At 41.5% G+C, this 26051-nt stretch overlaps 1 protein-coding gene across 4 annotated transcripts in view; it reads right to left on the bottom strand.

Moving 5' to 3' along the window:
- RPTOR (regulatory associated protein of MTOR complex 1) overlaps nt 1-20162 on the bottom strand; it is a 159100-nt gene extending 138938 nt beyond the window's left edge. For all 4 annotated transcript variants that reach the window (XM_037403769.1, XM_037403776.1, XM_037403782.1 and 1 more), the window contains exons 1-3: nt 19458-20162; nt 5410-5512; nt 2124-2206 (exon numbers count right to left, since the gene is read on the bottom strand). In XM_037403769.1, the coding sequence (XP_037259666.1) occupies nt 2124-2206; nt 5410-5512; nt 19458-19619 (348 nt within the window). In that variant the 5' untranslated portion in view covers nt 19620-20162. The remainder of the gene's footprint in view (nt 1-2123; nt 2207-5409; nt 5513-19457) is intronic.
- Nucleotides 20163-26051: the final 5889 nt, after the last annotated feature.

Below are 26051 nucleotides of genomic sequence, written 5' to 3'. Positions count from 1 at the left end.
TTTGAATTTTCAGCCAAATTCTCAGGCTGCTAGAGAAGGATTTTAAAAATTGTCAATGTACCAAGAGGTAAAATGCAAAACTAAATTCTCTTGTCTTAAACATATCCCATATATGCTTCAAGACAAGTCCTTCTTATATAAATATACTTACAAAACACCTCAGGAAAAAGCAGACCCACAGACAATTATCCACAGATTCAGTAACGTGGACATTTCACCACTAAAAACCAGTAAGCCTCCTTCAGGTAATACCTTCAGCTTTCACTGAAAGACAAACTCAGTTCTAGTCAGTCAACCCTGAGTAAGGCAGCAGGGAAGTATCACGCAAAGGCAAGAGGTAAAGAAGCAGTACAAACTGCATTTACATTCAAATTGCTCTGAATACAATATTATTTCCATCTAGTTTGCATTAGAAAGTAGAGGAGGGACTTGGAACACATGCAACAAACTACTTCAGCAGCAGCCTTTAAAAATAAATACGCCAACAACCCTTTTTTGGGTGAAAAATATTCACAGCAGTGTCTGGCAAAAGAAAAGTTTATATTTACTTCTGCAAAGATAATCTCAAAGCCACTTGACCTTTACCTGAATATATTAGCCCTTCAAGAAGGAATGGAAGACTTTGGGGGGGTGGGGAAGAACAAGAACCACAAGTTCTCTATCTCCCTGTACAAACAGGGACATTCAGAGCTTCTAGGTTCCAGACCCAAACAAAACATCAGCAGTGGCAATCTACAGATTTCATAAATTATAAAGAAACAAGTAAATGAATGTAACCCATCACAGTTTAAATATAAGGGCTGATTAAAAATACTTCAGGGCACTGCCAACACAAAAGCCTTCCCAACCAGTCATCCAGCACAGAGGACAGGAAAGCACCAGTAACTTTCCAAACTGCAGACTTAACCATAACTATAGACTTTCAAACTACATACTAACAGGCATTACAGTGACATTTCATAGATTTTTTACATGTTAAGTAAGATAGCGAGCAATGCTAGAAACAGCAAATGTAGTCCTGGTACCAACATTATTGTTATTATTACTGACATAATTATTATTACTGAAGACAATCTAAAAGGAAGAGACAATGTCTCTGTAAAAAATTAAGGCCAGGTCGGTATGCATGCCACATCATAGGGAAAAAAAATTAAAGCAAGTCTACAAGTAGGTTCATTCAGTGAAGTTGCAGTTTCTGTTAGGGTTACACATTATTTACTTTTAATGATAGATTTATGATTTAGTAGTCAATAGTCCAGGTACTTTGAAGAGGAATATTTTGACCCAAACTGCCTACAGCATACAGGTAAGGACAGGAACATACTGGGGAACATTAACAGTGAAGATGATTCTACAGTTCAGTTTTTCTATTTGGAAAATGCCACAGACTTCAAATTTCATTCTTTAGATCTTTCTGTAGTTTATTTACTGAGACACATGAAACTATGGACATTGAAATAGCCAGAAGCAAAACACTTCCCCAATGTGAAAGCATGAGATGTTACAAAACAGGAAATACTCAGTTGCTTGCATGCTTCCTGAACTCCTGCTTTGCATTACTATTACCCAAAACATTCATCTTCAAAAACATATACACACATTATAATTTAGAGTTAGTAGTTACCAATGCTCTGAAATGATGTTTTACAACAAACCCAAAAGCATTCTTCAGCTTCTAGCTGTACAACATTCAATTTTTCCAAATGATAAAATCAGTAGTGATGAGTGCTGGAACAGAGTTTTGAACTAGGTGAGGCCAAACACATTCTTATAACCGAAGAAACTATAAACCTGAATGAAACGCTTCAGAACATCTCAGTCAGAGGAACCTAAATTTAAAAAAAACTAAAACACCACAACAATGTAGGGACTTAGTACTTTAAGCAAATACCCCAGACGTGATCAAAGAAATTGCTAGCCCAGAGGGGCATCTGCTAGAAAGCTATTAAGTTTCACAACTTGCAAGAATTTATTCACACTGATGGATGAAGAAACCAATAAATGCCACACATGACCACGATGCCACATAACAGACGCGTATCTTAGTTTTCAGTCTACATTGAATGTTATCACAAAGAAGTATCGTATCTATAGCTGCAGAGGGCAGCCCAAGAAATACTTACTCTTGGCTGCCAGTTTTCATACTGCTTCTGTAAATTTGCACCAATGGTTTCCAGAGCTTTTTGAGGCCCCATTGACAGAGGATCTAGGAAATATAACACAAATGAGTATTTTTGACCACAACTGAATCACTCAGCTTGACAAGAGGCAGAAATTATTTCCAGTTCTAGGTGCTTTTAAACCTTCAGCTGCTCCACACTGTGTTTCTGTAAAATCCAGATCTACAGCCTGGGAGACCAAAGTCTACATCAAAGCATGAACACCACCTGCCTTTGCAGAAGAAAGCAGCCAAAAGCTTTCCACACTTTCCCTTCTCCAGTGTTCTGCTTGCAAGAGAGATCATTTAATGATATTTTAATGCAGGTTCCTTTCATGCATTCAATTTCAGATTCATAAACGTTACATTCTTCATGGAATTTACTTGGATGCGTAAATTATCCCCAAATTCTTCACTCAAGTACAAATTAAACACCATTATGGACCATGAAATTTGGAAGATTTCTCTCGCTAAGGTAATATACACAATTTGTTTTGAAAGACAGGGGAAGCATCACAATTGTTTCTTTTAATATTGAAAAAAGGTTTCTGTAATAAATAATGACAAAAATTTAGATTGGTTAAATATTTGATGATAAACATTTTTTCTTGATGAATGCAAATCCTGCTTAACTTACTTCCATTGCTTACTGCTTCAGAGATCATACGCCATTTGTAATTTTTAAGTTAATCTTATCACTAATTACCACCACCCATACATACCACTACAATTTCAGGTTATGTGCTTTATTCAAAAACCACAGCTATATAATTGACACTATTAACAAGGTTCAAAAAGCTATTATTTTGCAATGCAATAAAAATTATTTTAAAAACATTTAATCACATCAATGAAGTTGTTTTTTTTAATCTTTACCAATATTCAACCTTGTACTGTTAGAAACAGAACATAAAGCAGGATGAAAGCAGGATTTAAAGAGTTATTTCTCTTAAAGGAATAAAAGCTAGGATCTTATTTGAGTTTTAGTACACTTCTGTAGAAAGATTTAAGGTAATGCGAGTACACCCTTTCCGTTTTTCCAAAACAAAGAGTGGCAAATTGTTTGCTCAGACTTCGAGAAGCCTGTCTGTCTTTGGCACAGGTGCAGGTTTTGTTCCAGAAGCCTTGCCAGAGCATCACCAGGATGGAACAAGCGCCTGCTCCCCACTATGGGCCCTGCAGTTTCGGCACGTGCTGACATACCGTTCAAAAACCCCCTTATCTATCGCAGAAGTCTTTATTGCTCTGAACTACAACAGTCCCCTTGCTATTTAAGCTGAGTTTCCAGCTGATATCCTTAAGATGTTGAACAGTAATCCCCCAAATGTATTCACACTGCTTTGCATCATCTTTTGTTAGTTGATATGTCATTAGCTACTGCTCAAATTTTTTTTAAAAAAGGAAATGAAAAACCAGCATAAACACATCAGAATTTTTCCTGAGTCCTTCAAAAGGACCAAACTGAAGTTCAGAAAAAGAAATTAAAAATACTTTACATTCACTCTGCCAGCAGAAGAATGTAGTCTGTAGACTCTGGAGCATCTTCAGAGTAATTAGCATTATTAAAAATACCCTTTATACAAAAATACACTGGTGCCATTCCAACAGCCAAGAAGTAGAAACAAATTAATTTTCCTAAATACAGCTCACACCACCACAGCCATTACGTGACCTTCCAGCCTCCCTCATTGAGCATATATATAAGGCTAGTGAAGGCCAGCAGACACACAGGCCAAGATACCTTCAGTATGATCACGCATGCAGACTGTGCCTTAAATGGGGCCAGGCTGACACTGCAGCACAGGTACCAGCCAAGGCTTAATTCTAGAGAAAACCCAAACACTTCAGACGTTCTAAGGGTGCACCCAGAAGGTACAGTAAGAACTGCAAGCGGCTTTTGTCTGAGAGTGGGGTGGCCATTTGTTACCAGGGTTCACAAGCTGGTGATCTCAGCTCAGTTGTAAATAGCAGCAATTGCACCAAAGTGATTTCCACGCTTCCTTGCACATCTGGCAAAGACATTATGTTTCCACCATACACTCCATTAGCTTCTCTTGGGACTGTTGCATAGAAGTAAAAACAGCAGCTATTTCTGCAATTACCTTTTTCAAAAATTTAAAGTTGCCTAGAAATGGAAATGTGTACTTATGTATATATACACACTGAAATTTAATTACAAAACTGCATTCAAAATTCTTTTTGTTGATGACAGTCACTAACAACTTTATTTTAATGACTCTGCAATGCTTTTCATTCTCTTTGCTCTCTACTCATGTATCAATGAGAAATCAGAGCTGTTCTCGCCACTGAATAGATCTGTTTATTAGTGCATGCTCATGGCTTTTTAACTGCTATAAAGTCATCAGCAGTTTTAGGTTAAAAAAAAATGAGATGCTATGATTCATAAAGCAGGTAAAGCAACATTCGAAACAAGGCGTTCTGAAACTTTTTAAAGAAATTCAGTTTGTGCAATGAATAATTTGCTTTTCCAGACTATCACAAGCCCCAGAGTTTAGGATTACAGTGCTCTGCGCGCTACTTACTGAAGAATGAACATTTTCAATTCCTAGAAAAAAACCAAATCTCTCAGAAAGCCTTCTTAAACAAGGTATTTCCTTCTAATATTACTTCAGATTTGTCTCATCTTGATAATCAGACTTGATCTCCAAAACCAAGGGAAAATTTCACTTCTTAACAAAAAACTAGGAATTTAGTCCAACACTGCATCAAAGTAACAAGCCCAGGTGTTGGAACTGCTGGCAAGACATCCTTGGGAGTAATTCCAGGTCTTCTGAATTCATGATCCCAATTAAAATAGCCCCAGAGCAGTTACTTCGACATGCAGTAGAGACCACGCATTTTACAGAAACTTATTTCTATATTGTATGAGGCAGGGTAATTTTAAACCTTTGCAGATCACAGTACTCTAAAGATGTAACTGCTCAGAGATCTCCTTAGATATCTATAAGTCTACCACAATTAAAAGAAAGCTAAGTAGCTAATTAACAGCTTTTTTTTCTCCATGCTATCTCATTTCAGAACAAAGCAGGCAAGATGACATATGGCAGCAGTTACTGCTGGACTCTTAATTAACTCTATTCTAGACAGAGTGAAATCAGATGCCATTTCCTTTTGCTCACCCTAGTTTTAAGTCCAGGAGACACACAACTTGAAGATTACTATATATACTATAACTCAGTGTTTGTAAGACAAATAGAATTAGCTGGTGCTTGGAAGTTCTTAAGACTTACCGATCCAACACTCCAGACGGGCACAAGGAGTTGTTTTCACCACATCAGGAGGGTCCACACCGACATTTAGGCACAAGACTAAGGCAACACTAACAGTCTTCATCTGCAAAGACAGACAATAAAAAGTTTACTTAATGTAGAAGCAAAATCAGTTTTCTCTGGTGTTGAAATTTTACCACTACTATAACTTTTGAAGTGTTTCAACAAACCTTTGCTACCTGCTTTAACATGAACTATTTCAAGCAAGGCATGACTGATTAAATTTTCTTTCTTTTTTTTTTTTTAAATAGAACAGTACTTAGACTTTATGTTACTATTTTTATTATTATTATTTCCAGAACCCATTCTTCTCTTACAGCATATAGAAATGGGTATCAGCAGACTTCTGCTACTCATCTCAAATTAGTCATTGTCCAACTGAAATACATTATTAAAATATAAGGATATGCTATTCAGGGTCCCTGATCAATATTATATTATGCTCTCTCTAATATTAAAACCAAAAGCAAGGGAAAAACACCCACATGACCAATTAAACTATAACAAGTCATTTAGTTCAATTTTTTTGGTATTTTTATTTCACACTACTTAGTCTGGATAGCCTTATTTTAGGAGGAATCACCCCTTGGTTCCCCTTCCTGGTCTTGCCCGTAGCTGCTGCTCCAGCATCAGCCCCCCAGAGCGAGCAGGCAGCACACAGACATGCTTCTGCAGCCACAGGGGGCAACACCAACACTGGCATCCCAAATCCACTGACACCTGTGGCCAAAAAGCTGCATTAAACCAATGACTAAGCACTATGGCCAGTTAAAAATATTGCTTGAAAATTATTACTGCACATCTTTATGCTCTTTTCTAATCTCCCTCACCCCAATATCTCAACCAGAGAAGGAAAATAAAGGAAGTAACACGGCTCACAGTATCAAGTGCTCAGCACTCCCTTGCTTGTCTGAAGCAAGGCCACCCGCAGCGTCTCCACTTCCCCAGGGTGCTCATTACAATTCAGAACAGCAGGCAAAAAGAAAAAAAAAAAAGGAAGGAAAAGAAAAAGAAGGAAAAAAAAGGGGGAGAGACAATAAAATCCAGACTTCATACTTGCAGAAAAAGCTAGAGCCACACAAATGTGTAATTTATAAAGGAACTAGAAACTGGTGCAAAGAGGCACTATTGACACCAAGAAGAGGGGGACAGGCTCGACATCAGGACAGAAACTCTAGCATCTGCTCACTCCCATGTCTATGATGGGGAACCCAGAGTAAAAAAATTAGCACGGAATCTGGTTAATGGCTTCACCCCAAACTATATTCTTGCTAACAAAACCCTGCAGTCATTCAGGAGTAACTCAACCCCATGAGTTAACAAGGAGTAAGCAGCACTTTCCAGAATACTGATGAAAAGAGAGCCTGAATGGGGATTCCCCCACTGGCATTTCACGAGGGTTCCCAAAGGAGTGCACACAGATGGGGTGAAAAGGTCCACAGCTGAAGTTTAGCACCAAGTACACACACACTAAGAGTACTTTATTAAAACTAAGAACAATACATAGTAAAAGTATAGTTACTGGCAAAACGAGGATCAGCTGCAAGATGCATCTTGGTCCTGCAAAGCTGAGAGCAGTCAGGTAGCCCCGAGGCAACCCCACCAAGACTGATGCCTGCAACTGAACCCGGGGGCTCTGGAGGAAGAACAGAGGCTGTGCTGACAGCCAGCCCGACTCATTCCTCACCCCCTGGAAGCCTTTTCCATCCTCCTCCCTCATCTTTTGCTTTCACCTCTCTTTTCCCTTCACCTTCCTTCACTTATTTTCTCAACACCAAACTGCCACCCTCAAAACTACGTTGTGCCAGCAATTGTTGATGCTTTTCACGCTGCTCACACTCAATTTTCTAAACCAAGCAAAAAACGAGAGGGAAGGTTATTTCATCTGTACCCAGGGCAACTGCTGCCCTGGTTTTAGACAATCCAACACAAAGATCTCACTGGTGGTTCACTATAATAAAGACTTCTAATAAAAACATCCTACCAAAACCCAATATATTTACAAATGTTAGAATAATGAATTATAATATACAAATATTTTTTTTTACAAAAACACCAACAACCAGACACACATGACAACATTCACCAGAAGTGCACCCAGTTAAAAGAAAAGTCACCTCAACATCTAAGTATTGACTTATTTACCTCTCAATGCAAGCACATACAGAGAATACATGAGTCACATAGAAGGACACAAGACTTCTTCCCCACCCTGAGAACTGCGCAATGCTATGGTAAGAGTTATTTCAGGAGATAGATCTATTGAGGAAACAGCCTCATATTGCATCAGAGGAGGCTTAGATTGGATATTAGGAAAAATTTCTTCACCAGAAGGGTTGTCAAGCACTGGAACAGGCTGCCCAGGGAAGTGGTTGAGTCACCATCCCTGGAGGTATCTGAAAGACATGTAGATGGGGCACTTGGAGACACGGTTTAGTGGTGGGCTTGGCAGTGCTGGGTTAATGTCTGGACTTTTCCAACCTGAACAATTTTATGATTTGCAAGGTCACAAAATAATACCCAACACTAGTAAAAGAAAAATAGTTCCAAACTTTTTCAATTCACCCAGTATAAAATCTGTATGTTACAAAAATGGACTGATTTTTAAGACTGACCAGAGATGACCTGGGAGCTCCATGCACCTTCAAGTCACCAGTACACTTGTTACTGGTCTCTGTGAACAAACTGCCTCCTACATGATGGAGGCTGCTGTACATAACTGGTAATAGATTAAAATAGTTCCCTTTAGTCTTAAAACCTAAGGGACAGGCTTTCTACCCAGTCAAGCAGATGTCTGGCACCCAATACTTCAATGCCTTATTTTTCCTCAGCAAGCGCACCTGGCTTTCTTCCTGCTCACCTATTTCATGCACCAATGAAAACATCATGTTACTTCGATATTGCAATAAATACTTATTACAACATGCAATTTGAAACCTTTCTATTCCTTTCGAGAAGGTATCAAAAGATAAAGAAATAACTTTATTTAGAAAGCAGCACCTTTCAAGATTATTATTTAGTGTCATCTTTTCCTGCCTTCCCTTTCCCAAAACCCATCAAATATGTTTAAAACAGTAAGAGGCACACAGTTCCTGTTGAGATTTTTGGCTTGACCTACCTATGCACTAGACAAAGATAAGAAATTAATCACATATAATAAAATATATTAGAGAGGTAATCCTTTACTATTTCAAGCAGCACAGAAGTGTTATGTACCAACTATGCACATTTGCTGAGAACATTAGTGCTCAGTACTACGGTCTGGTAGAAAGGGAAAAAAAAAAAAAAAAAAAAGGAAAATAAAAGAGAGGGGGAATAAAACCCACCACAAAACATCTGACCATTACAGAACAACTTGCATTGACTGAGCTTTAACCTGCACACACAGACACCTTCTCAGTACACTACATCCATTGCCAGTTCACACAGCCTCCAAAAAACGTGCTGCAGGGTGTTAAAGAGCATGAACATCCCCATAAGTAATAACATGCTGGCAAACACACACTAAAAACCCAGAAGGAAACAAAGAAAACTACAGGACAAAATAACTTATTAGAAGGGAAATATACAAATCATTTTTTCAAGAGAAAGTATCCTGCCAAACAATCAAACAATTTTCTATCTCATTTATTTATTGTTTCCCATTTGTGCTCTAATACTAATTTATTTTTCAATATTTTACTAGTAGCATCTGATCTGTGACTTACGCTGAACAGGCTGATCTTTATTTTCTATTCCCAAGTTCAGTGTTTTAGAAAAGCATTCTCAAAAACAGACAACAAACTGGTAATGAAAAGTAACAGTCTAACTGATCCCAAAGACAAATGGGGTTACTGCTCCTCTGCCCACCTCCCCATGAAGGATGTAAAGCATTATATACTTTATGACTATCTGTTCTGCTAATAAAGAGCTCATCTTCAGTAAGAATTAACAGTTCTCTCATACTACCCTCTGACTCCTACTCACCATCCATCTATGATGTTGAATCATTACAGATCAAAAGAAAACCTAAGCCCAAGAAACAGAATAATGCTTTTCATATTTCTAAACTCTTTTGAAACACATTACCAGAAACTCTGTAGCATATTTAAAGCTTCTTAATACAAGAAGTACTAGGACACTCTCATCAGTCATTAAGACAGTAGAAATACTCTTTTTTACATTTCAGGAATATAGCCACCAGAATACATTTCAATAGATTTTTGTTAGAATTTACAAAATGAAACATAAGAATGTTTGGCAAGCTCCTAGGAAAACCAATACCCACAACACTTTCCCAGCGAAGGCTCAAGATCAAAACCATAGAGGCTCTTAGTGTGGGCTGTTCTCTATATAGTGTAATTTGTATGTTTAAAAAAAAAAAAAAGAAAGAAAGAAAGAAAGAAAGGAAGAAAAATTGGACACAATTCACAACTCTGCATTGCATGCAAGTTAAAATTATTTAATAACCCTGGGTCAGAACCTGCAATACTTAAACTGCAAAATCCACTCTACCAAAAAGCTCTTCCTGAGAAGTAATGGGATTGCATTCAAACCCCAAATCCATCAGAAATGGGAGTAAGAGAACAGAGGTAGTTTCAAGTCTATTCAGATTAGAAGATGTTTATTAAAGCATTTGATGTTAAAATATCTATTACACTAAAGATCAGATAACTTGTAAAATATTTCTAATTTACCTCATTTAATTTTGAGACAAAACAGATTGGCAGACGAGAGAGTGTAACATCACCCATAGATATCTCAAACCAAAATTAGTGCAATTTCTGCAGTTACTTTCAGCTAGAAAAAAACCACATTACACTACCTGTATAAGAATGGTTTTGATTCAAAACCTGAAGTTTTATCATGACAGGTAGCCCAGCTTATTCTACTGTAGCACACCTGAAAGTAATTCCAGTCCAGACTGAAACTGAGACACCCCATTCTATCAGTTGCTATAGATTTGTTATAGGCTATAGTAAGAACAGGTCAGCAACTAAGAAAGGAGTCATATAACTGTTTTATCTTCTAGTTCAAGTAATACCAAGGGTCAGTCTGTCAATCAATTTATGAGAAATTTTGCATTCTGTGGTAAGACCCTCACCTAACATTTCATAATGGACATTTTAAAACCCGTAAGTATTTTATTTCTACACTGCAATTTTCAAGCTGGAAACTTTCTGTTTCAACACTACACAGATGAACACTCAACTGTTATAAACCTGCCTGGTTTTATGCCAGTAAGTCAAAATTGCTTCTGTGAGTTAGTACAAACACAAGAATAAGTCAGCATTAAGCATTAAATATATGCTGCTACATTATTTTACAGAGCTGAGGGTGAACCTACCAGCATTAAATACAAATACTGGGGCAGATTTCCAGATTGAGGAATTCTCATATCCATCTCATTTGGAAGCCCTCACTGGTCAGCAGGCACAATTCTGCCTGCTTGTTCAGTAAATTAATCCCCTTCCTAAAGACCTTCTTTGCACATTTTTCTTTATACACATTTACACAGATTTAATACAAGCCTCTTGACAAAAAGGCAAAACCAGCTAGGTGTTCCACAGCTACCGGGTTTGCAGACATGCCATTAAATACTTCAACAAGGAGCTCTCTAAACACTGAGTAGTAACAGCAGTATTTAGCAACGTGAAACATTGAACTGTAACTGAAACTCCAAAGGGAGAACATTCTGCAACACCAGAAAATCATGTTCTCCCTCTCCCAACCAAGCCGCATGGAGCTTTCCTACACAGCGCCCACACCTGAGAGGCTTTCTCACACCAAGGTGGCCTCTTGCAGCAAGCTGCGGGCTGAGCTGGAGTGGGATTCTTCTGGGGATGACAGGATTCAGGGCAGATCAGCCACTGGAGGAGACTGACATCCCGAACTCTCGGGCAACTTCCTACGTCAGCATCCTGCTAAGAGGTGACAAGTGACAACACTTTGTCCGGTTGCTCTCTAACACCACAGGCATCGTTGCCAGGGCTTAGGCACAAAACACACCACTGAGGCATGCCAGTTTACAAATCAGCTGTTGAAAGGGCTGAAAACTTTTGAACAGGCAGACAAAACCTTGACTTCCATGTCCACTTGATCATACAACCACACACAAAACCAAAGAAAGGTTTCTGAAGGGAGCAACTCAGAACCTGTCCCTGGCTTCTCTCTGCCCTGCGAACAGGCAGAAGGAATACAGATCCTTGCGGTAGGAAGGGGGTCTGTTTGACACATTGCCCTTTGTGCAGTCACACCACCAAGCTCTAATTTGGTACCCTTCTACACTCATTTCACACCATGCTGTGCAAGGTGATTGAGAATTTATTTTTTTAAAATGGATCTTCCCTTTAGCAGGCCAAATACCAAAAGAAGAGATACGTGCCAGTCCTCTTCAGCTCTCCTGTAACATTCACAAGGTCTACAAAGGTAGAGCTTTCAGTTTCAAGGAAGTTTTTTTTATATGAAGTTTAAGAGAAATAAATTTGTTATGGGGGAAAAAAATATCTGTGCTTCTTCACAGGGATAAAAATAGTAGAATACAAAGAAATACTTCAAGTTGACATTAATAATTCAACACCTCTGCAGGTAGTCTTCAGCCATCTGTAGCCCAAAAGGTCAGTTCTCACTGTGACTGTTGTGACAGCATACACTAGATTCCTAGATCAACTCCTCCTTAATGTTTGTTTTCCTTTTCTAACCTCTGTATTCTGCACTAATACTATGAATTTTCTTCAGAGGTTTATTATGTCCAACATGACCGTTTACCCAGCGAATGCAGCTACTACACAAGTTCAAGAGCAGTCAGTAATACTAACACAGCTCCTCATAAAACAGACGTTTAACTGCTGGCTTCACTATTTACTTTATAAGCACTTCTTATGGTTGTAAATGAATTACTACTATCAATCAATACCCAAGATAGACATACACACTTTCTATTTACTTGCTCAGAGAACAGCATGCATCTTCTCTGTCTGATCGGGAATAATATCAATCGACATGCTACGGCCCGGTGACCTCAGCTTCTGAAGGTGCCCTCAGAGGTCAAAGGTAATCCTGTATGACAGAGCAGCTCTTAAGATTAAAAACTACAAACTCAAGTAGGCTGATTCACTCTACCATAGCAAAGCATCAAAATACTGCCTTTAAACCACTGCTTAGACGCATATAACCAAAATGGTGTTATCTTGTCCCTGCTAAGCATTTCTTAAAAATAATGAAAAATAACAGGAAGCAAATATTTTACTTCTATGATTTTTGCTATCTTGATCCAACATGCAAAAAGAATCAACAAGAGACACTGTCTAGATGTTACTCCTCATTTGATCTGTGACAACAGCTTTCCTTCTCACCTCAGCATAACAGTATCTGTTTTGCATTCTGTACAGGCTTCTTTTCATCATTCCACCACATTCCCACTCCTGTCTAGCACTGCCTTTAAAAAGGTGTCCATCTTCCCATGCACTGACTTCAGATCTTCCTTACAAACTATTATTTCAAATTATTCCTAGATGACACTTTTAGATCTTTAACAAGTCAATAACGCATGCTACACAATGTACATTTGATCAGGAATCACACTGTCTCGTGTAAGTGGAATCCCTGAGCTAGAGCCAACTTCACTAAATTGAAGCAACTTTTTAAAATAGGAAGTTTCCTGAGCTTACAGGAGCAAGCAAGAGAAAATGGTAAGGACAAAATCAAGTCCATCCTTTCAACTGAAGCATCAGAAACAGAACGATGATGTGTGGTTGTGTTTGAGAGCCATACGACACAGAACACTGTCCCCCTATGTAATAAGGCTCAATCACCCGACCACTGAAGGGCTTCACATTTCTTACTGCTGCTGTGCCACAGGGAGAAAGGAGGGGTCGCTGAGGGAAGACCATCAGGCTTCTCAGAGCAAACCATGGTGTAGACTGTGCTTCTTCTTGAGGCTTTGTCGTCAGGCTACAAGGAGGTCAAGCAGAGGGACAAACGCTGAGCTATATCCAGACAGCAGGCTACATAGAGAGGGATGGAAGGATCACTTGTGCCACAGTTTACCTTCTGAGGCACTGCTGCCTTTTTCTGTTCAGCAGAGTACAGCACTAATTACACTGCTGCTCTCATCCCCTTCCCCACAAAAGCTAATCCAGCTATAGATCACCCTGCCACAACACAGCAAGGATAAGTAAATAAATATAAATACGGAAGTAAAATTACCACTGAGAGTGTCACTGGTAGAACCACTGGGACAAAAAGATAAGAAGAAACTCTGCAGGCACTGAGCCCGTCACCTACTGCATCCCACATCATAACTTTTTATTAAAGAATGCCATTAGCACAAATCCGGTTTTGTGAACTATTTCAACTAGATCATTTATTGAAAGAGGTGTCTAAACTACATTGTTTACAGAACAATAGAAGAGCAAGAAAAACATCTTGGGTTTACCAGATTTGCTTGGAAATGCCAGTTAAAGCTATTAGACAGAGAATAATCAATAACCTCCCTCAGTTATCCATGGCCATACTGTGCTAACAGCCACCTTTGGAAATGTTCAAGGGTAGAAGATCAGCACAGCAGCAAGCCAATTAAAACAACAGAGAGGAAAACACAACCAAACCCCCCAAACCTCCCAGAAAACCTACGTAACCCATGGAGACAAACAAAAATGAAACTCCAAGGAGGCCTGTTGCCCTTGAATTTCTCTATCTACACAAAGGCAGAGAGAAGAAACGGTACACACCAGAGAAGCAATAACAAAGCATTTCTAAAACTTCCACATAACCTTCAGTCTCTCAACTACCAAAACATACACAATGCCAAAATAAAGAACTGGTAGTTGTCAGCAGAACAGATGTTTCACAGTTTTCACCACAAGAGCTTCATGCAAAGCAGCCCGCTCCCATCTGGCAATTTACCACTGCACAACGGCTCTACCAATGTTTATTAACATTTGCCACACTTGAGAAATTAGAGGAAAAGCCTCAGATAGTGATATGTATTTTTAATACAACTTGCAATAATAGTCCAGTGCTTTTGTGTATCTTTCAAGGTGTATTTTTTCATTGTCTGCTATTCACAGGCCTTGCAAATTTCTACAGACACTCTGGGGGTGCAGGAGGGTCACTACCCACTACAACACACATGTTGATTTTAAGTAGCAGTAATTGCCTAACTCCTCTCCAAATACCATATGCTCAGTAGCACATCAACACCAGTCTCCAAGACTGCCCTAGTCTCCAAGGCAAAAAATGAAGCACATTATATAAATATGTATTCTCTCATTGCATTTTTTTGAATGGAGAAACAGATATATTTTCTGACATTCCACTCGCTAACGGTGTTCATGTTACATCCCCTACATATCATCTGAAGTGAGAAAATTCATAGAATGAGAAAGAGATGGAATAATTTGTAGATTTCAGTGTTTTCTACTTCTATATAAAGGTAAGATCTGTTTCTTTCAAAATATGTGGCTAGTTGTACTCTTCAGAGCTGTTAATCAAAGCCCTTTCTCTGCTTAGAGATAAAAACCTTTGTAGATAGTGGTAGATACAGTACAAGCTTCCCAACTCTACCCAACCATCTTACCTAGAACAAAGGTAATTTTGAATTAAGAGAAGACACAAATCTATAACTTAGATGACAGTGCTCATTACTTACAGCAGGGAGTCAGTTCGGGGAGAAGCTGGGGTTTTTAGTTTTGTTTTTAAAGACATTTGTAACCCAGCAGGTACCCTGTGCTGCCACCCAATTCCCACACCTCACTGGACAGCAATTGCCACTTTTAGTAACTATTGAACTAAAATGGATTTCAGCCACTGACCTAGAACAGAGAGGGATTCACAGCATTACCCATTCTCAGGACCACGCTACAGCATTAAAGCAAAGTGCTCCAAGCTAGTCTTCCTAGGAGTTTATCTTCTTCCCAGGGGAAGCACAGAAACTACATACACCATTTGGGTTACATTCCAGACCACTTACTGGGTTATGAGTTTCCTAAATATGCACACAGTTGCTAAGTCTGTGACCACGCATAAGCAAAGATAAAACAAACATTTAAGATGTAATAAGTCAAATTAAAGCCAAGCTGCCAAAACACAAACTCCCACCCTCTCCCCACACCACGATTCCTGCTGCCTCATGTCAGCTCACAAGAAACACACTCAACTAGAAATAAAAGAGAGGGAGGAGATGAGCCTTCAGCACTGTAAGAGCAAGAAATAGCCAAGCCACGTCCGTTGGAAGAGCGTCTGCAAAGCTGCCTTAGATTGAAACAGCCATTCCAAGCTGAAACAATGCACACAAACTTCCAATGCTACTATCCTTCATTAATTTCCTTTGACACATGAAACATTTACCATGCAGGCAGGTATGCAGTCCTGCTTTAATCTGCATTTCCATAGAAACTTAATTGTGTATTCCTCTTCTCATAAAAACAGGATTTAATTCTCACTCAGCAAGTTATGAGGCAGCAGGAAAAAAAAATACTAAAGTAAAACTATTACAACCAGCTTTGTTGCTCTCCGCTTACTTCAGAAATCAATATTAAAATACAGAAAATCTTAATTTAAATACTCTGAATTTAGTAGCAACTTGTCAGTAAAACCTGGTGTATTTGAAATCTTTTTATTTAAATCAAGTTTCATGATTTGGTTGCTGTGAGATTTAATTCAATACACAAAGCATACTTCCAACCCTTGTGTTAAAAATATTCTTTAAATAAATAATAGATCAAAGCAGTGTCAATTTGATGGCACATGTAGTCCATGAAAGCAGGAGATGAAGGATTAAATGTTTTCGAGCAGTCCTTCCGGATGCAAGGGGGGGGGCAAGTGAATGTTCAGTTATCTAAGTTACCACTCATTACTTATTTGATTTTTCCCTCTTATTAGAGTTCTGCCTTCTAAAGAACCTTCAAGTTCATATGAACTCTGGGTTTTTTAGAGCAATGAAGCAAGATGGAGTCATTCCACTCCCAAATCTTAGTGAATCACTTTCTATAACTATAGTAAAGCTAGGATCACTCCCTAGGACTGCTCAAGATGATGAATAAGGGAGAAATCTGCCACTGCCTGTGTTTTTTCATGATTCACAGTGAAAAATTGCCACAGATTTACCTGCAATTTGGGAAAATAGAGACTTGTTTTGATTAACCTTTGAGAATTTCTTGATTTAGAGATAGGCTGGTGTGTTTAAATACAGATCATGGTTCCCATTCTAAGCTTTGACAATTTAACTAATTAAAAATAACAGAATGCCTTCCATACTCACACCAAGAGGTATATCACCTCCAGCCCACAAGAAAATCTCTTTCAATAGCATCTCAAAGACAAAGCACATCTGAAGTCAGTCAGATCTGGCTACTGGAAAAAGGAGGCAAAAGACAAGAAGCTAAAGTAAATTGGGGAGTGCAACAGACCCACAGTAAGACTGAGACCAGAGAGAAGTGACTACATGTTGCTTTTAATTTGATTAGCAGCTATAGACAGACATCAGAGGCCTTGAATGCTCAACAAAACAAGCATGGCTGCAACACAACATTCTAATCACTGGGGAATAATGCTCTAAAGCAAGGGAAAAGAAACAGAGGAAACGAGAGGAATAATTAAATTATAATGCCTTATATAAGAACATATAACAAAAGTTAAGTGAAATCAAAAAAAGGAAAGGGTGGCGGGGTATATCAACAAAAGGTCAGTATACTTTCTGACAGTAAAGGTTGGCAGATCACTGCATATCTTCCCTAGCACTATTATCCCTAAAAGCTTTATAATAAAACCCCCATAAACCTGCATTTCTATCAGGGTGCTTTGTTTGCTGAACAAACCCATTACACTCAAACTGCTGTTTTCAGTTGGTCTATGTGAAAACAACAGCAGTATGAACTAGCAAGCTTCTACCTTCTGTTCACATAGCACAAAGTCAAACCAGATTCTATGACTATATGAACTGTTTCAAAAGATTAACCTAACTTGATTTAGCAGGGGGAAAATATTTAACAAGCGTCTTTTTCCATACAGAATTCTAAATACCACCATCTTCAGACCCCTTCCTTCACTATTTGATGTTCTGATGAGTTCGTTATAACACATCAAATGTGATAAGGAGACAACCATTGATAGCTAAAAAGCTGAATACAATAAAAGACATGAAAAATAACTTAAGATTTACAAGTAATGAGATTGAGCATTCATGAATCTGTTTCTCTTCCTCTCTCAGAGGTCTTTATGTGTTTTCTGTATATTCCTATGAACCTGTTCTTAAGCAAAAAGTAATTATATACAACAGCAAGTTTGTCCAAACAATACCTGGTAAAACTGTCCAGATGCAAATGACACATAGCAGCACCACTGATCCTCATATAAAGAAGTTATTTGATTCAAGCTGACAGTGAAAACAGAAGGACTAAACAGAAAAATTCAGATTTTCTTCATTTACAAAAGTGATTCAGGGCCTGATTTCGCTAAGCTCATTCACAGCGAGTAGCACACTATTTCGTGAAAAGCCCACTATTCACAGAGCAGAGAACTCTTAAAAGAAACTGCATCTCCACAGGAGTTAATGATGGTAGAAACTGTGATGATCTCTGTAACTACTCTCTTCTTCATTGAAATTATTCTCTCTGGCTGTAACATGCATATGAAACATTTAACAAGTATGGAGTAGACAGCTGATTACTACCACTTTTCTCATGCTTATGCTCTACAACCTATTGATTATCTCGACCAAGTCAATGTCATTCCCAATTTAGAAAAAGACAACTTTGCAGATCAGGAAATAAGTGAACAGGAAGCTTTGTGGGAAGGCAGAGGGGTCACTAAAATAGACAAGCAAGCTCATCACACTTCCACAGTCTACTAAAGAAAAATCTCTTCTTTGCCAAAATCCTTTAAAGAAGACATACCACAAAACGTAGTGTGCTGTGGCTCATTCAAATTACATTCAAAAAACCCTCACTTCAATTCATTAATGATCTGCCAAGTCAAATTTTCAGTACATGATTCTACTCAGTCAAATGATTCTGGTTCAGCCAGGGCCTTCCTCAGAGCTTCTGAGAACTGTAACCGTTTACGTGAACAACCTTCTAGGAACATTTACAGTCACATACAGGATCCTCATGCCTGGTCATAATGCCTCTGGAAAAAAAATACAGGATGAACTTTCCAAGTTATTCCATAGTATTACAAGAGAAATTGTAAATATAACACAAGTTTGGTCACCAAAAAAAATTCACGCATATTCATAAACCTAAAGTTATGGGCAAAGTAACTTTGAGACCTACGGAATCCTGTAACCCAAAGCAGATTCCAAGAACAGAATGAGTGGAGCTGATTATCTGTAACATTTCTTAGCTGCTTTGTTTGTTTGCTTTTAACTTAAACACTTGAGTTGGGACATAGACGTAGTGCAGTATTCAAGACCCCCTGGCAGCAATCTTTCTTTGACACAGCTGGCTTTATCAGCATAACATGCAACATATATTCAAACACAAGAGAAGCACTTGCTTTAATACAGTAAGTGTTTCATCTTACAACTATTTCCTCCCTCCAAAAACCACATCATCTGTTTCCCCACACACAATGAATGCCCTAATTTTATATGCCACATAACATGCTGGTGGCAAGCATAAAAACCACAAAGCTTCCGTGCATCTTCACCACTAGACAACTGTAATAACTACATTTATTGCACCTTGTGCTTACATCATTAACCTGCTGATCCAGAGAGCTCTTTAAAACCTCATTAATGTTATTGTTTTTCCTGAAAAACACCAAGTACCCAAATTTCATTTAAAGATCGTAAATGATGGAGCTACTCAAAAGGCGCATTATCATGAGCTTCAAATTAGTACTTTTGATCCATCTGCATGTTTACCACATAGACAGGCACAAAAACGATCGGATCAAATACCCAGCACTTCATCTGAAAACTGACTTCTGCTGGAAGCGCAGCACCCCTCTGAGTACTTACTCCTCCCTTTTCACAACCAGTCCCCCCTCATTCCTCCTCCAAAACCTGTCCTGCCCTTGAGCATTACCCGGTCCTTCATTCTCCAGCTCTGAGCCAAAGACTTGGAGCCTTCAATCTTCTCGCAATGCCTTTTCTTCATAAAGGCCAGAGGCAAGTTCCAGTCAGTCAGGTCCGACTCATCCTCCTCCCCAAGCCCCAGAAGAGGCGACTGCAGCATCTCAGACTCCATCAGAGGGGAAGTGCCGGGCAACAAGTGAGCAGCAATCTCCAGCCCAGCACGCAGCGGAGCCCGAGGGACCGACCCCTCCGGCAGGCGGGCGCGGGCTGGCGGGGGGACGGGGACGGGGCAAGGGCAGAGGACGGCTCCGCTCCCAGGCGTGCAGGTAAGGTCGAGCCCGAGGGAAGCAGCGCCTTCCACCTGGCGGCTCGCCGCCGCAGCCCGCAGACAGCGGTCCCGTCCGGGCTCCGAGGAAGGCGGCGCCTCCCGGCCCCGCAGAGGGCCGAGATGCCGGCGGGCCCCGGGCCCCGGGCCTCCACTGGCGCCTCTAGCCCCGCGGGCCCTGCACTCTCTGCGGCCGGAGCCGCGCCCGGCCCATCGCGGCTCCCAATTCCCTCACACACCGGCGGGCCGAGAGCGAGTCGGCGAGCTGCAGGCCGGGAGCGGGCGGGAGGCGGAGGAAGAAGGGGAGACTCGTCCTGGGGCGCCAGAGAGCCCGACTCCTCTCACCACCACACCAAGGAGGCGGCCATCTTCCCCCGGCCCACAATGCACCGCGCTACGGGCCGCCGCGTGGGACAAGCCAGGCTGCGGCGGTCCAGCCATGGTTACCATGGTTACAGGGCGGCCCTTCCCCTACCGTGCGTGGCCTCAAGATGTCGGCGGTGTGCAGCGGCCACCCGCCCAGAGAGGGACGCGCCGCAGCCTGGGCCGGTTTGCGACCGCCTGTGGGCAAAAGGCGTGCCAAGGGCAGAGCTGGCGCCCGCCGGGATCCGGCCCGAGTGGGCCCCAGAGGCCTCCCGGGTCGGAGGGCGAGGGGCTGAGCCCCAGCAGCTGGGGGGCTTGTCCGGAGCGGGGGCTGCACGGCCAGTGCTGCTGCACACAGGCTGAGGGCGAGCTCCATCCATGCCACCCGCTCAAGGCTCCATCCACACTGCGTACCCACCACGGGCTTCTTCAGGGTACGGTGGCCTTGCTACCTCCAGGGGTTGTCCCTCCTGCAGTGCTGAAGGGAAAAGTTCATTGATCACCATTGGGGTACCGAAAAATGAATACACAAAAAAAATGAACGTGGCTTTGGTGTCCATCACTTAAAGCAGCATTGAACTGGCTGCACAAGTCACCGAGCCTTGCAGACCACCCCGTCCTACAATTATAGTTCTGATGATCTTTGTCTTAAACAGAGAGAAAAATAAATCAGTGATGCGAAGCTCCTGGCTCTGAGCAGCATGAGCATTGCACTGGTGTGTCCCGGCTTCCCCAAACATGCCCTGCCACGGCACGGGCACAGCTACTAGTCCGATAGTGCCAGTTCTTGGACCTTACTTCGCTTTCAGTTGTACGGTCATTTATACTGGGCCAAAAGAGCAGGGGAGTGGTGAAACAGGGCAAGAGACTCCAGCAGAATTATGTCTGATTTATGCTCACACCACATGAGGAAAAGCAGATGTACAATTTCAGGAATATATCCTCTTTGCTATCAAATAAACTGGAGGTTAATGAATATCAAACACTGCACTTAATGAAGTTCCTCAGACTGTTTGCTCTGAGCAGTAATCAAGTCCAACTGCATTCATATTTAATACTTTAAACATGCAAAAATTATTTCAAAGTAGAAATCAAAGAATACATGTATAATTTGATTTATAGAATTATATTAATTTTCAATAATATTTTCAGTGGTTTTACATTCATGGACTATTTTAAATGCAAAGACCTTTCTCTATAATAGATTGAAAAATAATGTTTCTTGGAGGCTCCAGGGTGGCAACGTTTGCTTTTGCTCCTTCGATTTACTGACTGAGCTGATTCATTGTTTTACCGATGCTTTATGCTGACAGCTGATCATAACTATATGATTGTTATTGAAATGAATTGCCATGGCATGGAAAGCACTTATGGTTGTGTTTCTGCTAACCTTTAATGAATTCCTCGTACCAACAGCAGCTACACAAAATGGGAGTAACAATCCCAGCGCACCACCTGAAAAATGACAGCCCTGGAGTGCCCAGGGCAGCTAATCCAGTGCTGCAGCTGCACAGATGGACCCTCGCTCTGGGCAGCGCAGGTCGCTAATCCCAGCTCCCGACAGCTTTGGGGAGCGTGTGCCAGAGCCGGCGCCTGCCCCACCAGAACGTGCTGCTGCGCAGCCTTGGGAGCTGCTGCCAAAAATACCCTTGAAGGACACAGCTGCCAGAAGGCAGAGAACACAAATCTGCCTCGCTTCCCATGCACACAGCTTTAAAATAGTGATTATTTAAGAAAAGGACTGTGTTTTCACAGTCATCCAGGCAAAGTCCACGGCCTGTGCTGAAAGAGCCACGTGTTTCCCCTGTCCCCCTGCACCCACATCCCCCCCCATGATTTCAGGGACTTCTCTGCAACACTGCCCTACTCTCAGTGCTCCCAGTGCTTTCATCCCTTCCACGCCAGCATCCCCACTCAGTTCCACCTGGTGGGTGCTCTAGCGGGAAGGGGATGGGGAAGGTGGCCGGAGGAAGACCCTGCGAAGTAGAGCCAAAGTGATGGCTTGGCTGTTGGGATGAGAACCAGACGGCGAGAGCAGGCTGCCAGCAGCCTTCCCACACAGCTCTGAATGCATCAGCTCTGACCTGCAATGCTCCCGTTATCACAGACATGCACTTCCTGGGAGGACCTCAGTCCAGACCTTTGGCTCTCCACTTTGCTCTTCCCATTGTGGATCCACCCTGTCCGGTTTCATTGCATCCTTTCTTGTCACTGCTGGCCAGGACTCCCTGTGCTGCTGGCTTCTCCATACCAAAGGCAGCATGTGGTGATGCACACTGCTGCCATCAGGGCCCCCATTTCCTTGCAAAGTCAACCCTCTGGCCCCAGATTCTGAGCAGAATAACAGATTAAATTGATGGATTATGATTATTCTCACCTTAGAATAACAAGCTGATAGAAGGTTCCTACGTGCAAGAGGTTCTTTATACTTTCAGGATAAAGCAGCGCAGAGTGCTGGCTTAGCAGACCTTTTTGTTCATGCTGCGCTGGATCAAGCTGTACAGTGCTTTCCACAGAAGAATAAAACCAGCCGTGTTTTTGGGGGAGCCTGTGGGCACAGACGCTCACAGGTACTCACCCACTTTGGGCTGTGTGACCAGTACCTGTCTGTGCAGCAGGAAGCCCAGGGCCAGTTCCCATGCAGATAACGGGGCTGAGCACAGGGGCTCTTCTCACAGTTTTCACAACAAATATTCCTCCACTTTCTGTGTGGTGGTTCAGGACAGAGCCCTTGCTATCCCCAAGGATTTGGGTTGTGTTGTTGGGGCATTGCAGAAGAGCCAAACAAGAACAACATCATAAAGGCTGGTTGCCTGAAAGACAGGGGGACCTCACACACTCCTTATGGCCTTTCTAAGGCTGCTGTGCCATTTCTACAGGTGATAAAACACCATCCGAGCCTTCAGTCAGGAAATACTGCCAGCACAGGCAGCGATTCAGCCAGGAGCGGGCTCAGGCAGGGCATCATCAGTGCGTACCTACGCACCTACAACAGAGTGGTCCTGCGGTGCCCTGAAGCAGCTGTTGCTGTGGGGTAGGGGTCCCACCACCCCCAGCCCACCGGGTTGCTGACTGTGCCCCCAGCCTCCACCGGCACAGCGTAGGCCACAGGGACCAGCACGGCAGAGCACCCTGAACGTCAGCTAAGGGGGGGCTGCTCTTGTGACATTTTCTAAGACCTGGCTGGGATGACATCATCTACATGCTAAATACATGTTATTTTTTAATGCATGATGAAAAGGGCATAACATTTAGTTTTAAGAAATCTGTGCTTGGGAACTTGTGAACTGACCAGAGCCAGTAAATACCAAATGAAAAATTATCTGCACTTTATCAGGTCTCTGAATAAGCCTCACAAATACCCTTTTCTAAAGGACACATGCTGCAGGCCAGTGGGGATCAGTCTCCATTTGAATTCTTAATTTTGCAAGTTTTGATGGAAATCAGAATGAATTGATTTGTTCAAAAATAGCACTTGGCCCTCCTCTCTGATAATGAAAAGCTTCAGGATGGTGGTCACGGGCTCTCTGATCGTGTGCAGCTCTTTACTTTAATCAAAGAAACTCACCTTATTTCAGTCTCCGTAGGGCAAGAAGCAAAGAGAAACATAAATAATCTTCCATTTATATCTCCATAAAAAATAGCGGTTAGAAGCGATGCCATTCCCTGGACTTCTTTCATTTCACTCCATGGTCCGGTGTCAGGTCCTGATTTCTTTTATGCCAGAGAAAATTCTACAGCTTTTACTCAGGCAAAATATTTCTCAACATCACAGGCCATGGCAAGCCCCTTGCCACTAGAGTATAGAATCTGGGCTACGTATGTGCTGCTCCTGCTGGGCTCCCTGTGGGCTTTCTTAATGTTCTGATCTTTTTATTTATAATTTTTAGTTCATATTTCTACATATGAACAGGCTTTTAAGACCTCCAGTGATGGAGACTACATAATTTCTCCAGGCAACGTGCCCTTGACAGCTAATTTCCATCTTAAAATTAAAGGAAGTGCTTCTTTCCTATGTTCTGTGGGCAGAGAAAACAGCTTATTTCTCCATACTGAAGTGAAACTGAATTTTTTTTAGAAGTTTTCTAGTTTGTCCAAACCTTTCTCAGTTCCAGTCCCATCCTCTGATGTGATCTAGGCACACTCAGCTTAAATCCGAAAATCTAGTATGCTTCCTAATCACTTGTCCAAGTCAGCAGCAGCAGTTACCCAGGCAGCTCTCAGCCCCAGATGGATCTCTAGAATATCCTGTTCCTTCCATGCTGACAGTGGGTCCTTGATAACCCAAACATCCAAATTGCTGTAATTTAATTTATTCATTTTCATTCACTGACAGTGTTGCATGATCTTAGGTGTTAGTCAGGTAGGTGCCTGGGTCTAAGCAAGGCACTGGGGCTTCTGTTGGAGTTGGTAAAGATCTAGTCAAGTCAGTCAACAGAGCTTAGCAGTGCAATTCATCTGAAAAAACACAGGCTGAAGTGAGGTGTGTCCTAAATTTGGTTAGCTGTATTGACTAGGTCTCTGCCTGCCTAACGAGCAAAACATGACTATACTCAGTCTGCAGTGCCAATTATTTCAGTACACTGAAAATACGACTGGGAGTCCCACAGCCAAATGCCTGGTTCATTTGTTCTCCTATGCATTTCACCACCAAAAAAACTTTTATTGCAAGTGCAGGGAGATGCTCCAGCTCCCCCTCCCTTTGGAGGTACTTTAGCTGGTTGGTATTTGTTTATTACGCTCCTACATCTGCCTGCCCGTGGGCTGAGTTCTTCCCATTGAATTCTTTGTGGCACTTACTGCCTAGCTGGCTTTGCAGCCCCCTAAAACATGCAGAGACTCATGCTCATAGACAGAACTTTACCCACTGCACCTCATGTCGGGAGCTTACTGTGTTTCAGCTCACTGTTTTCCAGTCCTAGTTTTATCTGTTATAAAGCTGAGCTCTGGTTTAGCAAATCTGTTCTCAATTAAAGTGGCGCTGTAAAACCCTCGTTCCTAGGGAATCTAGGGAGTGGAAACACCATGTCAAGTAAGGTACATTAAGTAGTGTCCTAAAAACCAAAATGCAGAAGGATTATCTTCCAAAAACACGCTTGGACAAATTCTTCCACCTGTCACTCTTTTTAATGAAAAATTCTCCTATCTCAGGCTCTGTCAGTGTCCTTTGTTTTGCCTCATTCAGCCAGCTAATTCTAATTCCACTCTTGGGCAGGAAGAAAGAAAGATATGGAAAGTCATAAATATCAAGAGAGACTTTATCTCTACTTTTCATTAGTCAAATTCACAGGTCACCAGATGAGTCAGTCAGATGCAAAGGTCTGTGCCCTTAGCCAAAGGTCTGCCCTTTCTAAGGCTTTAAGGGGAGGTACTGGGCTGTACGCGTTCGCACGTGAACACACACCTTCCCCACACACAGCCTCTCAGCCAAGCGTTATTTGTACAGCCATGCCCAGGGTTGTTCTGAGCATTTAGGAGCTAACAACAAGGTTTGTTTTAACACTTCAGTCAGGGGAGCTTTATATCCTAAAGACAGTAGGTAAAATATTTATTAGGAAGAATATCTATTTTTAACTAAGTATGATTTCAGTGCTATTATTTATGCATGTATAGCACACAGACTTCTGTGCTTGTCTCCTTGCAGTAAATGTGGATCGAAGACTTGAGGCTGGAAACAGGAATTGGAGCCCGGGGAGGAAGGGATCGGGAGGCAGGTGAGAAGGGGACAGTTGCTGTTACGTGCCAAATCCAATACACATCAAAAAATTATTCGTAAAATTGACTCTCCATCTTGTACAAACATTCCCAGTGACCTCCTCTGCGAGAAAGAGAACTGATGAGGCTGTTCCTAGACCTGCCAGGCTCTTCCGAACTCACTTCCTTTCGGCAGACACGGGTGGGGAGATGCGCCCCAGC

Source organism: Falco rusticolus, chromosome 1, assembly GCF_015220075.1.
Source record: "Falco rusticolus isolate bFalRus1 chromosome 1, bFalRus1.pri, whole genome shotgun sequence".
In the NCBI taxonomy this organism is placed as follows: Eukaryota; Metazoa; Chordata; class Aves; order Falconiformes; family Falconidae; genus Falco; species Falco rusticolus.
This window is presented reverse-complemented; position numbering and strand designations above follow the sequence as displayed.